Source organism: Sminthopsis crassicaudata, chromosome 1 (assembly GCF_048593235.1).
Source record: "Sminthopsis crassicaudata isolate SCR6 chromosome 1, ASM4859323v1, whole genome shotgun sequence".
In the NCBI taxonomy this organism is placed as follows: domain Eukaryota; kingdom Metazoa; phylum Chordata; class Mammalia; order Dasyuromorphia; family Dasyuridae; genus Sminthopsis; species Sminthopsis crassicaudata.
In genome coordinates, this window is record NC_133617.1 from 60,950,683 (window position 1) to 60,964,320 (window position 13,638).

Consider the following 13,638-nt stretch of genomic DNA (forward strand, 5'->3'; position numbering starts at 1 on the left):
GACAATATAAGATATGTGAAAATGGGGAAGGATTTTATAAAGAGTAAATATTTACATTCTCATGGGGGAGGGGGAAAGGGTCCCTTCAGCACTTCATATCATTAGGAGTCTTAGAGTAGAGTAAGATGGAGGGTCTAGGAATGGCCTTGTTATATCCTGATGACCCTGAAAGAAAAAAGGAAAAGGGGAAGAGGGAGAAGGATACATTGAGGGGGACTGGGGGGAGTAGGCATCTCTTGACCCTCATTTTTGTTCGAACTAGTTAAATTGGACACACATTCACCTAACCATCCTGCCCATCCATCCTGCATTCGAAGACCTTCAAGGATGGGAAGTTCAGTCCCTTCTTCGGAGGATTATAATTATTAAGAATCAATGGAATTTTTTTTTGCTTGTTTTTGGGGGAGGTTTTTGGCCTAGGTCTGGATTTCATTCAGAAGGAAGTCCCAGGAAGAAAACTTCCTCCACCAAAGCAGATCTTCAGTACTTTGCTGGCTAGGGGCATTGAAAGGCTAAGGGACTTGGCCTGGGTCACCCAGCCCAGGACATTGGACTTGAACCCTGGCCTTTGAAGCCAGTTCTCTAACTCCTAACTGGGCTTTCTATCTTTCTGTGTACCTTTCCCCCACCCTCCATCCCCAACTCCATGGAAGCTATTCTGATACTTTTTCACCTTAGAGAAGTACTTTTGTCCCCGGGCTCTGTCCTGCTCACTGCTTCCAAAGAACACCTTGAAATCACTTTCCTCTGAGTGAACAGCAGCTAAAAGGTGGGCACTAAAGTTTGTGGGTTCCAGCCCAGTCTTTGAGACATACTAACTGGTAACCTCTCAGCCTCTGCATAACCTCAAGGAACTCTTTAACAGTCAAAGCTACAGTAACTAATTTGTATCACTGGAGGGACTTGGCAGAGGAGGAGTTCCCTCCTAAGTCTAGACCAAGTAAATAAATAAGTCCATGAATTCTCTCGGTGATTCTCTCAGGGTGATTCTCTCGGGCTCCAAATAAGGGAGCAGCAACATTTCTCAAGATTGATAGAGGGAGGGCAGCGGAAAGACATACAGCAGGTACACATGGCCTTAGCTTTTGCCCAGAAAGAAAATACACTGAAGACGTGACCCATGATACGGATGGGTAAAGCAGGACACACAGCTGGAGGGATGAAAACCATAATATTCCATTCCATTCATGTACCAAAACTTATTTAAATAAATAGCTTTTGAAAGTGCTTGAGCAAGGGAAAGGTTACTAAAACTGGGCTTTGGGAAGGTAACTGTTGTCTTGTACCAGATGAAGGATAGGGAGAGGAAAGGAGAGCCATGCTATGTTTACTTTCTAGTAGGTAAGATGTAAAATCCTCGAGGGCAAGGAATCTGTTTTGTCTGTGTGTCTCCAGCACTTAACACTTTCAGGCTGGTTGCCTGACTAGGTCAATATTTATTAAATGAGTAGAACAGGAAAAAGGTGATAAGAAGTTGAACTGTAGTGGTGGTTGGATGAGTAGCCGAAGAGACAGATACAAGAAACAGAAGAGAGGATGAAGTGAAAAAAGATCATCATGGAGAAGCTGGTGGGATGGCACTGATCCTTATGTGCATCTCATGAGCTTAACCCAGGGAAGAGAAGACTCAGGATAGAGTTGAGAGTTGTCTTCAAGTATCTGAAGCACTATTGTGGAAGAGGGATTACACTGGGTCCTACGTGGTGCCCAAGTGGACAGAGCAATGAGCCTGCAGTCAGGCCAGCTCAGTTTCCTGAGTTCAAATCTAGTCTCAGACACTTACTAGATGTGTGACCCTGAGCAAGTTATTTAACCCTGTTTGCCTCAGTTTCCTTACCTATAAAACGAGCTGGATAAAGAAATAGCAAGCTAGTCTTGTATCTTTGCCAAGAAAATCCTAGATAGCATCACAGAGAATTGGACATGACTGAACAGCAGCAGTAGCATTTGGCCCCAGGAGGTAGAGTTGGGAGCAGAAGGTGGGTTTTAAAAATGGGAAGAGCTAAGATTGTTGTTGAACTTTGTTGTGACAACTACAACTACCCCAAAGAAGCATGTGACAGCCTGAAGAGCTGATGAGTGGGCATTCCTTCACTGGAGGTATTCAGGTAGTGACTGGGGATACCACTAGTTAGGTATCATACAAAGGGAATTCCATTTGCTTGTTGGCTAAGGGATTGGAGATTCCTTCCAACTCTAAAATTCTGCAGTTCTCCATCTCAGAGATAGAGCTCCCTTCAAGAGGTAGAGACAGAGAGAAAGAGAGAGAATTTCTTTGGCTCTAGTTCTTCTCCCTTTCAACCAAATTCTAGAATTGCTCAGAAGTGGAAAGGATTCTTGAAGTGATCAGCGAAGGCTTCCTAAAGACAGTGGGCCTTCAGATGAGCTTTGAAAAATGAGTAGAGTTGAGATTGGCAGAGAAAAGACCAGGAAGTATGTGGGGGGTTGTTGCTGTGAAGGAATCATCAGGAAGGACCAAGTGATGGAGAAGGCAAGTATAGTCTGTGTTTATGTGGAGGATTACAGAGAAAAGGTTAGTCTTGGAAAAATGGAAAAAGAAAAGACCACTGGGTATGGATACAGAAGAAATAAAAAAGGATAAAGAATCAAATGGGGGCACCTAGATGGCACAGTGGATAGAGCACTGGGCCCTGAAGTCAGGAAGACCTGAGTTCAAATGTGACCTCAGACACTTAACACTTCCTAGCTGTGTGACCCTGGGCAAGTCACTTAATCCCAATTGCCTCAGGAAAAAAAAATCAAACATGATCTCACAGATAAGGCAACATGCCTTAAAATGCCCAGGGTATTTTAAATGATGTGCCCAACAAATATCAGAGGGAGGATTTGAATCTAGATATTTTGACTTCATAATCAGTGCTCATTCCATTTTTTTGGGTGCCCTTATTCCAAAACAGGGCTCTGAGTTAAATTGATCTAAAGATCCTTCCAACTTTGTCATTCTATGTTGTGTACTAAGGGCATTTTCGATGGTATGATCACACAGCATACCTTAAGGATCCAACATAAACACCTCAACCTCTCACCCCTCATAGTCTGAAATCTACTTTTCTATTCATATCTCCTGTGATTCCTTTACAGGAGCTCTCCTAGACCTAGTTGGATGAATAATAACAATAACAAGCACTTTTTCTCATCTCTGTCACCACAACTTGGTAAAGCAGCTATTATTGTCCCCAGTTTATGGATATGGAAATTGAGGTTCAAAGAGCCAAGTCTCTTGTCAAAAAACTATCTTACCCAGGTAAGAGTGGCAAGACACTGGGCCTTGTCCACGACATGGAGCGATTGGCAGTGTTTTAAAGTATTTTAGGAATAACATGATCATCCCTAGATGTACCTGGCACCTATGATCCCAGGCTTGGGGAGGGGGTAACTGCCTTTTTCTAGGGGAAGTAGGAACAAGTGTGGTCAGGACTTCTCAAGATGACCCCTCCCCTCCTCAGGGATAAGTGGGCTTAGGATCTCGGGTTCCTGGACCTCTAAAGATTAGTTGTTCTGGAAGAGGGTGGTTTGAAGGGGAAGGCTCTAGTTACGGGCTAGGGATAACAGGACCATGAACTGAGGGTAAGAAGGGAGGGGTGTGTGTGTGAAATGAGAGGGTGGGGAGAGGAGAAGGAAGAAGGTTGGAGGAGCAGAGGATGGGAAGCAGAGTAGAAGGCAGTGAGGTTTCTGAGAGAGAGAGAGGGGGGTGTAAGGGGCTGATCAGTGGAGAGATCCGCCCCCGAGAAGGAGAGGACTGTAGAGAAGAGGAGGGGGAGGAGGAGGAGGAGAAGGAGGAGAAGGAGGAGGAGGGGAGGGATCTTTGGGGGTTGGGGCTCGGGGGGGGGGGGCGGGGGCGGGGCCGGACCGGGCCTCACTTCGGCGAAGTTGGAGGCGCGGAGCTTGTACCGGGTACTTGCTCCGGCTTAGCCCGCGGCTCCCCCTTCTCTCCCATGGCTGGATAAGGCGGCGCCCGCTCCCGGAGCCCGAGGCAAGGGAGGCGAGGCACCAGGATGGAGCCCGGGGTCTGGGGCCAGGCCGTCCGCTTCCTGGGCATCTGCTTACTGGGCATTGCTCTGCTGGTCCTCTCGGGAGCTGCGGCTGCAGGTGAGGGGGGGGGGGGAGAACTCGGAGGTGGGGGGCAGTGCAACCAAACGCAAAGGGGAATGAAGAGTTCTATGGGACTATTGCAGCCCGGGCCAGAGACCCTCTCCTTCCTGTGGGGGGGGGAGAGGAAGGGGAGTGGGATTTGGGGGGGCAAACGGGGGCGTCCTCCCTCTTCTCGCCGCCCCCTGCCCTCCCCTCCCCTGCCCTGCCCTATGCTGCCCCGCGGTCAGTCCCGGAGCCTGGGAACGGGCTCTGCCGCCAGACCTTCTCCGCCCGCGCCCCCTCCCCCTCCCCTTCCTCGGGGGGAGGCAGCGGGGCCCCGCGGCCCCGGCACAAAGGGCCCCTTCATGCGGGCCGGCCCAGGTCGCCGGCGGCGGCGGGCTCGCTGGTCTGGGGGCCGGGGAGGCTGGGCGCGGGGGGAGGGGCGGGGGCCGGGGCCAGGGGCCGGGGGAGGGGGTCGGCTGGGCTGAGGGAGAAGTTCTCCACTTTCTATTTACTCGGAGCAAAGTTCTTCCCAGGGACTGAGCGCGGCAAGAGCCGGAGCCCGGAGCCTGGAGCGGCTCCCTTCCCTTCACTCCTCCACCAACTTTCCGTCTCTTAACTCCGGGGCCCCCATCCCCGCTCCCCTCCTCAGGCGAGGGTGGGTGAGGGGTGGCTCTGAGCCTCCTCAATCTGGCCCTCCCACTTTCCCAGGGAATCCTCCCCCCACGCCCCCGTTCCCTGGATGGTGAGGGAAGGATTTGGGAAGGGGCACGGTCCAGGGCTGCCCATGTGCTCTTCCCAGGCATTGAGGAGTGTTGGAGAGAAGGATCAGAAATGGGGGAATCCCTATTACTTGCTCCTCCGAGCTCGGGGGTCTTTTGCCCCCTCCCTGAAGGAGAGGGGGGTGGAGGGGCTCTCCCCCTCCCCCTTCAGGGACAATGGCTTCGCCGTCTAGACACCCCCTCCCCCTCGGCTCCCTCGCCTCGGTCCTAGCCCTTTCTTCTCGCAGACAATGCCGGAATGTGCGCACCCCCCTCCCCAACTCTGGGCTGGCTAGTCGGGCAGAGGGGAGGGGGACGAGGGGAGTCCGCAGCAGCTGCGGGGCCGCAGCCCAGATGCGGGGGCGGCGGCGGCGGCCCATTTTCACTTTTACTAGCGGCAAAGCGGGGAGGAGGGGTTGCCATAGGGCTGGAGAATGGGGGGGGGGCTAGGGCCATACCACCGAGAACTCCAGCCCATCCAACGGGGAGGACCTCGGCTCCGGCTGGGCTATAACTTAGGCTGGCACTCCCGTGGGAACTTGTAGGTCTAGGGAGATTATAGAGCTGATCCGAGGGCTTCAGTCCTGCCCTCCCTCTTTTTGGAGCCTTCCTCTAGGGCACAGCCCTGCCCCATCTGCCTGGCGCAGGAGCCTGGGAAAGGCTGTGCCAAGCCCTGAGATGGCCCCCCAGGGTTTACTGTACAGGAAACTTCCTGCATCTCGCTCAATCCAACTCTTGGAGGAGGGGGCACATGTGAAGAGAATAGAGGATCCCAATCCCTGAAAGCAGAGAAAATTCAACCTCATTCTCGTTAAAATGTCCTGAGAAGGAAAAATGGGATATTATCTCTCTTTTCCAGATGAAAAAACTGAAGGCAGGGGAAATTATTTGACATGCCACAGTAAATTAGTGGCAGAACTTGGACTGAAATGCCATCCAGAACTGGGTTGAGGGCTTTTCCACTTTCTCACTTGCCCATAGCTTCCGTTACTTTGTCCCTTGAGCTACAGAACTCAGGGTACCCCATAAGAACACTGCTCAGGATGCCCATCCTTGGCTAGGCACTGTCCACTGACTTTGCTCACGCTTGATTGAGAAACCCTACAGCACAGTGCGTGGTGGGAAATTGGTGATTGAATCCCAGCCCAGTCCAGCTGTGTGCAATGGGCAAGTCACTTTAGTTCTCTGATTAACTTCTTTTTAAAGAAGGAAGACTAATCTGCCACCATCCACTCCATGGGACTGTTGTCAGGATAGGTACCTTATAGCGGAATAGAAATGGGACTGATGACGACAATGACAGCCGCTGGAGGCTGGCCTGAGATGAGTGATGTAGGTGTGACCAGTTACAGTCTGGGAGAAAGCTCTTGTGTTCATGCTATAAAGAAGTGGAAACCAAATGTCTCCTCTCTTTTCAGGCTTCTACAAACACCCTGGCTCTCATCCTCCCCTCTCCAGATGACAGAGGCACCCTTTTCCCCAAACCTTCCCCTACCAGGTGTCCTGAATCCCTAGCTCTGGACATCCTCTGCCCTTAGAATTTAACTCCTAGCCTTTAGCTAGCTGTTCCGTCCCATATTTTTACCCCTACAGCTTAGGGGGCCCCAGAGGGCCTCTCACATCTGGCTGGCACTGGTTTCGTATACCCCTCCCCCTGCCAGGGGTTTCCTCTGATCAACCCCACTCCCTGCCCTCTGGCTGAGCTGAGCTGGGGTGGGGGGCACGGAGCCCCAGGTGGTAGCAACAGCTGCAGAGCACAATGGTGCCTAGGCTGCCCAAACAGCTGGTAGAGAGTAGTGGCCGTGGGAACTAACTAAGTTTGGAGGGGGAAGACGCTTCCTTTGTCATGCCCCCAAATCTCCTTCTTAGCAGCCCCAGCCTGCAGCTGTTGGCTTAAGGGGGTAGGAGATAGGAAGCAAGCCCAGGAAAGTCTGGGTTCCAAAAGCATGGATGAGAAGGGCAGGATGTTTGGGCCCCAGGGCCATCCCTAGTTGGGAGTTGGGGGTGGAGGGAAGGGGGTGGTGGATGGAAAGGAATGTATCACTGCCTTCAATTTCCCTCTGGGTAGCTTTCTCAGAATAGACTGATGGGCTGTCCTTTTCCCTTCTCCCCACAGCCCCCCAGTGCCTGGACGGAGGGAACCCCTGTGAGAATGGAGGCCGATGTACCCTGCTGTCCAATGGGGAAGCTGCCTGTTTGTGAGTTGGAGTGGGTGGGTGAATTGGGGGGCAGAGGGTGCTTGGAGGTTTGTGGGCTTGGGGACTTGAAGGAAATAGGGAGGAAGCCCTGAAAGGCCCTAGGGAGTAGCTAAATTAATCCTTCCCAGGCCTTCTCCCCCAGCAGCTTCTTGGAATAAAGGAGGGGGGAGGGAAGGGGAGGCAGAATGATCCAGAATTAGAGGAAAGGGTTCATGGGAGCCTACAGTTTAATGCTGGAAGGGACTTTAGAGATCACCCCTCCCTCCGCAGCCCTGGCTAGCTGTTGGACAGTGATGGGGAGAAGAGTTCTGGTACTTGTGAGGCTCATCAAGTTCTACTTGGCCCCTGAGCTACCTCTCTCTGAGCCCTTTCTACATCCCCTCTATGTGCTCCCTTTGGAAGGGCCAGTTCTTTCCTCCTGACCCTTATCACAGCATTGGGATTTCCCTGATGTGATTGCCCCTTCTCCCCAGCAATGGCACTGAGTTTATTTGAAGGGATGAGGGGGGATCCCAGGGGGACCCCAGGAAGGACAGTTTCTTCTGATCCAGCCTCTCCAAGGAGATGTCCAGGGGATGAACTTAGAGAATTATGGAGGTTTGAACTTGGAGATCATCTAGACTTGCAAAAGCAAGTTAATTTGCCCATGGTCATGGAGTAGTGGACCTGAGGTCAGAGGCTTGTTCCTAGATTTTCAGAGCTAGAAGGAAACGCTAGGATTTCTTGCTGAACCCCCTACAGCTTTCCTAATAAATGATCATTTTCACCCTACCTCTGGCCCCAACAAGTTGTCAGTGAGTCTCTGGATTTTAATCTATCATTCCTTCAGCAAATGTTTTAAAATGCCTACTATGTGCAGTGTGCTAAGCATTAGAAAGATGGGGAACAATGCCTGCCCTTGAGGACCTCACATTTTATCAGGGAAACTACACAATTTACATACATATGCTTTATATATGCTCTTTCATGTGATTCTAACAATAGTCCTGCCAGGTAGATGCTATGATTACCTCCATTTTACAGATGAAGAGATCTGAATAGGGGCAATTCCATGAATATTTAGTAGGGTCACACTGATAGTAAGTTGAGCCTAATTTGAACTCGGGGTCCTTTTGCTTGACTCTTTATCATTCTAGCCATTATGCTAAGTTCCTCACCTGTGCACTAAAGACCCCTAGATGGGGAATTTCTCCCAATACAGATTGCACACTCTTCAAGATTGCTGAGTTTTAAAGTCCAGAATCAATCACCACGAGTGTATTAAGTGCTTCTATATATTAAGAACTGGTAGGTTCTCTCACTGGTACAGATGCAGATACAATGAATACAATAATTCTTATTTTCAAGAAACTGACATTCAAATAGTACAAGAAGTACAAATGTAATTTGTGATGTAATGTAATGTAATTTTAATTTTTTTTTCCTGAGGCTGGGGTTAAGTGACTTGCCCAGGGTCACACAGCTAGGAAGTGTTAAGTGTCTGAGACCAGATTTGAACTCAGGCCCTCCTGAATTCAGGGCTGGTGCTCTATCCACTGCGCCCCCTAGCTGCCCCCATGTAATGTAATGTAAATGTGTACAGTTCACAGCTCCCCACCTTCTCCCACACATGTATGTTTACATGATACTTTATCATAAAGGCAGCCCGCCCGTCTGTGGCAGAAGGGAGACTCAGACCCAGGTTTTCCTGGTTCTGATAGTGAATACAAAGCATAAATACGCACAAAATAATTTTTTTGGGGGGGAGGGAGGCACTAGCTGAAGGGATCGGGAGAAGTCCTCTGTAGGAGGGGATGCTTGAGTGGGACGTTGCCTAGAGGCTCACCATCCATCGCCAGGTAGGAAGGACATCTGTCCTGGCTGGACCGCCGCGGCTTGCGGGAGAAAAGGTTGGGGAAAGGGTGCTCCCGGGCCATGCACAGGCATGCATTGGATGGCTTGGGAGGGAGGCTGAGTGAGGTCACCGCTGTGAGGGATACCTCCCACGTGGGCCCCGGTAGCTTGAAATGGGATGGGAAGCAGGTATGGGAAGGTGCACATGCGCTTTAGAAGCCGCCCTGGCTCTGCCCCCTACCTCGAGGTGTGCTGCGGAATGTGTGGGACAGGTGGATGAGCTCCGCCCCCAGAACAGGTGAATCACCGGGAATCCCGGCACCTGGCCTGGATTCCCCAGGATCAGGCGCCACCAGCCCCAGCGCTGTGCTTTCCCTGCCACCCGGGCCCAGCCTCTGCAGGGGCTCCAGCAAACCCCAACCCTGCTCCTCCGCCCCGCGCCCCCTCCCCGCCCTAGGAGGCCTTTAGGGCCTCCCGGTGGCTAGAAAAGGTCTGAGTTCGAATTTGCTACGTGACCCGGGGCAAATTTTCCTCGGCTCTGAGTCTCCGCGTTCTCATCTGTAAAATGGGGAAAGGGCTGGAGAGTGGTGGAGAAAGGGCTTCTTCAGCGTCAGACCTTTCAGTCCGGGGTTGGGAAGAGTGGAAGGGGGAGGGGAGGACATGTCTAGGCTGGGCGGGGCCAGGGCCGGAGTTTGGGTTGAAACCAGCTAAACCGGTTGGTTGGAAAGGCTCTGGGCTGGGCTGGGCTGGGCAGGGAAGGGGAAAGGAGCGTGAGAAAGGACCTGAGGCCGTGGAAGGAGGGGCCGGAGTCTGTCAGTTCTGTTCCCCACCCCCACCCCACTGAGGCTGGAGCCCATCCCCATTCCCACAGTGCCCAGCCCCTGAGGGACCTGACTCAAACGGAGGGGGGGGAGAGGGACCCAGGCCTCCCAGCCGTGGCTCTGCCCCCCACCCCCGGGGATGGGAGCTCGGCTCTCCGCACAAGCCCGGGCTGCTCCCCTATCCCTGCGGCCAAGTTGGGGACGCTGGAGTGGAGCCTTGTGGGGCCCCTCCTCACCCCACCTCCTTGCCTCTCCCTGCCCCAGCCCCTTCCCCCAGGTCTGCTAGTTGGGATCCCGGCTGAGCGCCTCTCAGAACGGCTGGCCTCGCCAGCCGCTACTCGTCAGTAAAAAGCCATCCGACTTCAGGCTCCCTCCCCTCCAATGTGGGGAGGCCCTGGGGTCTCTCCTGTCTTCAGTGCCCTTGGGGAGCCTTGGAGTCGGAGAGCCGAGTCTCTCCCCTGCCGCTGGCGGCTCCTCTGCTTCCTCCTCTCCCACTGATCTTGTATGTACTTCGTTTGTTCACTTGTAGCCCCCCAATAAACTTTAAATTCCTTGAGTCGAGGTGGTGGGTATTCAGCTCCCTTGGCCCCCAGTTGTGCTTAATAAATGTTGGATTGGATTGGATGGTGACCTTAGACAAGTCACAGGCCCCGGGCCTCAGTCTCCTCTGCTGTAAAATGGGAGGGAGGGGTTGGCTCTGTCCGCTGCCTGACTCCAGCCTTGTAAAAGCTGGGCGGACTATGGAACTCTAAGCTAACCACTCTTGGGTGATGGGAGTAGAGGCTCTTTCCTCCCAGTGAGAGTAAGAATAGAGAAAGCCTGGGACTGGCATCTCAGAGCCCTCCCCCCTCCACCTCCCCTCCCAGATCCCCATGCTGGGGAGCTTAGGACCCCGCCTGAACCTGGGGATGAGACCATCTGCCCCTGCACCCCCTCATCCCAGGACCTCTTCTGCTTTTCAGGTGCCATCCAGGGCTAATGGGAGATCGATGCCAATTTGAAGACCCTTGCCACCATGCTCCATGTACCAACGGGGGCACTTGCAAGAGCTCCCTGCTTCAGGGCACTGTCCAGTACTCATGCGTCTGTCCCCGGGGATTCCGAGGTAAGGAGCTGGAGCTGAACCGAGGGCCTGAGCTCGGACTGTGTCCTCCCGGCTTGTGTCCCCTGGGCCCAGGCCACTTGTATTTCTGTCTCTCCTTCCCCCGCAGGGCAGGACTGTTCCTTCATCGATCCTTGTGCTACTAACCCCTGTGCCAACGGGGGCCGCTGCTCCAGCAACCACAATCGTTACAACTGTACCTGCCCCGCTGGCTACCAGGGCCGCACCTGCCGCAGCGATGTGGATGAGTGCCGGGTGGGCACCGTGTGCCAACACGGGGGCACCTGCATCAATGTCCCAGGCTCCTTCCGCTGCCAGTGCCCAGTGGGCTACGCTGGGCCCCTGTGTGAGAGTCCTTCGGCCCCTTGTGCCCCCTCCCAGTGCCGTAACGGGGGCACGTGCCACCAGACCGGGGAGTTCACGTATGACTGCGCCTGCCTGCCGGGTGAGCTACGAACTTCCCAAGGGGAGGAAGAGAGGGAAGGACGGAAGTGGAGGGCTCAGGCCCAGGCTCCCATGGCCTGCAGGGGGGCTGGAATCAGGAAATGGGCAGGAAGCTGCCTCGTGCGGGGAAGGAAGCAATTGTCCCCAGAGCCAGGATTTCTCTTCCTGTTACAGTCCAGGGCCTGATTTCTTCAGGCTGCGAGGTGGAAGCCGCTCGCCCCCCGCCAGGGCTGACCATGAGCCCTCTCTTCTCTTTCTCCATCTTATGCCAGGCTTTGAAGGGCATGACTGTGAGGTGAATGTGGATGACTGTCCAAGGCACCGCTGCATGAATGGAGCTACTTGTGTGGATGGTGTCAACACATACAACTGCCAGTGCCCCCCGGAGTGGACAGGTGGGAAACTGGCCGCAGCCATGCCAGGCTCGGAGCTGGGCCCCTGCCACCCTCCTCCTGGGACTGGGCCCAGCTTAGGGGATGGGGAGGAAAGATGGAAGTGCTGACACTTCTGTCAGGGTGCGTGGCAGCTGGCATGACTCTACCTAGGCTGGGGCAACCTGGACTTTACCTCTAGGATGCTGAATTATAAAGGGTGAAGGTAGCATTTGCAGCTTCTCAGTAGCCTTGGAACAATTGTGTTTAGCCTCTAGTGCATGAGAATAATTAATGAAAATGAGGGAAGGAGCAGCTGGCAGGTACCATTGCAGGCAAACTTGTCCCCACACCGTCCATCCTTCCACCAGTTTCTCCGAGAGAGTGTTTCGTGCCACTGGGTATCCCTTGTGATCCCGACTCAGGATGCCGTGGGCAGTTGCCGGGCAGCCTGGGGCCTGTCTGGAGGCACAGCCCTCCCTCCCGTTCTCCCCGCAGGCCAGTTTTGCACAGAAGACGTAGATGAGTGCCAGCTGCAGCCGAACGCCTGCCACAATGGGGGCACCTGCTTCAACACCCATGGAGGGCATAGTTGTGTCTGTGTCAACGGCTGGACGGGCGAGAGCTGCAGTGAGAACATTGACGACTGTGCCTCGGCTGTCTGCTTCCACGGGGCCACGTGCCACGACCGGGTGGCCTCTTTCTACTGTGCCTGTCCTATGGGCAAGACTGGTGAGCAGTCTCTTTCTCCCCTTGCCCGCTGTGGGATGGCCTTTTTCCCACCCTTGCCCCCGGGCTCGAGGCTCTCCTGGCTCTCTGCCTTTGGGTTTTCCCTGCCTTTGTCCTTTGACACTTTGTGGGGTTCTGGAGTTCTGGGTTCAGGTTCTGGGCTGGGGGCAGAGGAGACTGCTCGCACTGGGGCCCTTGACCCTTGCTGCTGCCCACCACAGGGCTCCTGTGCCATCTGGATGATGCCTGTGTCAGTAACCCGTGCCATGAGGATGCCATCTGTGACACTAACCCCGTGAATGGGCGTGCCATCTGCACGTGCCCCCCAGGATTCACCGGGGGAGCCTGCGACCAGGATGTGGACGAATGCTCCATCGGTAAGGCCAGAGCTGGAGCCGAACGGCCGGCCAGGGATCGGGAGGGCTCAGCAGCCCGTGCTGGTGCTCACCAGCCCGTCCTGTTCCAGGCGCCAACCCGTGTGAGCACTTTGGGAAGTGTGTGAACACCCAGGGTTCCTTCCAGTGCCAGTGTGGGCGCGGGTACACAGGCCCACGGTGTGAGACGGACATAAACGAATGCCTCTCTGGACCCTGCCACAACCAGGCCACCTGCCTCGACAGGATCGGACAGTTCACCTGCATCTGCATGGCAGGTACTGGGTTCGGCGGGGCTGGGGCGGCGGGAACAGCCTGGGGGTACGAGACTTGGACTGGAAGGGTGGCGCTAGGAGGCCCAGGGAATGGTGGGCCCAGGTAAGGATCCACTTCCCACCTTGGGGACACGGACTGTGCTAGAAATGAGATGTGTTCCTCCCAGCGCCTTCCCTGGCCTCGTGGCAGGGATGCCCGACTGGGCTGCAGTGTCCGTGCTCCCCTGCCTTGTCCGAGCCTCTCCGCCCTTTGGGTCTGGGGTGGAGGATGAGTGTTTGGGCAGGGAGAGACCACGTGGGGGCTGGTGGGACTGGAGGATGGGGGGTCACAGACCCTCGGGGGCTTTCTCAGGATTCACAGGAACCTTTTGTGAGGTGGATATCGACGAATGTCAGAGCAGCCCCTGTGTGAATGGCGGCCAGTGCCGTGATCGAGTTAACGGCTTCAGCTGCACGTGCCCTTCAGGTGAGGAGACCACGGTGGGGCCGGAATGCGGCTCAGGGGATGTCCTGGTGGGGGTGGGGGACGGCCGGGATAGAGCAAGGTGGGCGTCAGGCTGGGTGTCTGCTTCTCACTGGGGCCCTTCTGACTCCCAGGCTTCAGTGGTACAATGTGCCAGCTGGACGTGGATGAGTGT

General features: G+C 54.5%; 1 protein-coding gene across 1 annotated transcript in view; it reads left to right on the forward strand.

Annotated features, from left to right (window-relative positions):
• Nucleotides 1-3,876: 3,876 nt before the first annotated feature.
• Nucleotides 3,877-13,638, forward strand: part of NOTCH3 (notch receptor 3) — a 34,170-nt gene continuing 24,408 nt past the window's right edge. Inside the window, 10 exon segments of the mRNA XM_074306694.1 lie at nucleotides 3,877-4,110; nucleotides 6,970-7,051; nucleotides 10,668-10,810; nucleotides 10,917-11,252; nucleotides 11,524-11,646; nucleotides 12,121-12,354; nucleotides 12,573-12,728; nucleotides 12,818-13,003; nucleotides 13,353-13,466; nucleotides 13,598-13,638. The exon segment at nucleotides 13,598-13,638 is cut by the window's right edge and continues 73 nt beyond it. Of these exon segments, the coding sequence (XP_074162795.1) occupies nucleotides 4,017-4,110; nucleotides 6,970-7,051; nucleotides 10,668-10,810; nucleotides 10,917-11,252; nucleotides 11,524-11,646; nucleotides 12,121-12,354; nucleotides 12,573-12,728; nucleotides 12,818-13,003; nucleotides 13,353-13,466; nucleotides 13,598-13,638 (1,509 nt within the window). The 5' untranslated portion in view covers nucleotides 3,877-4,016.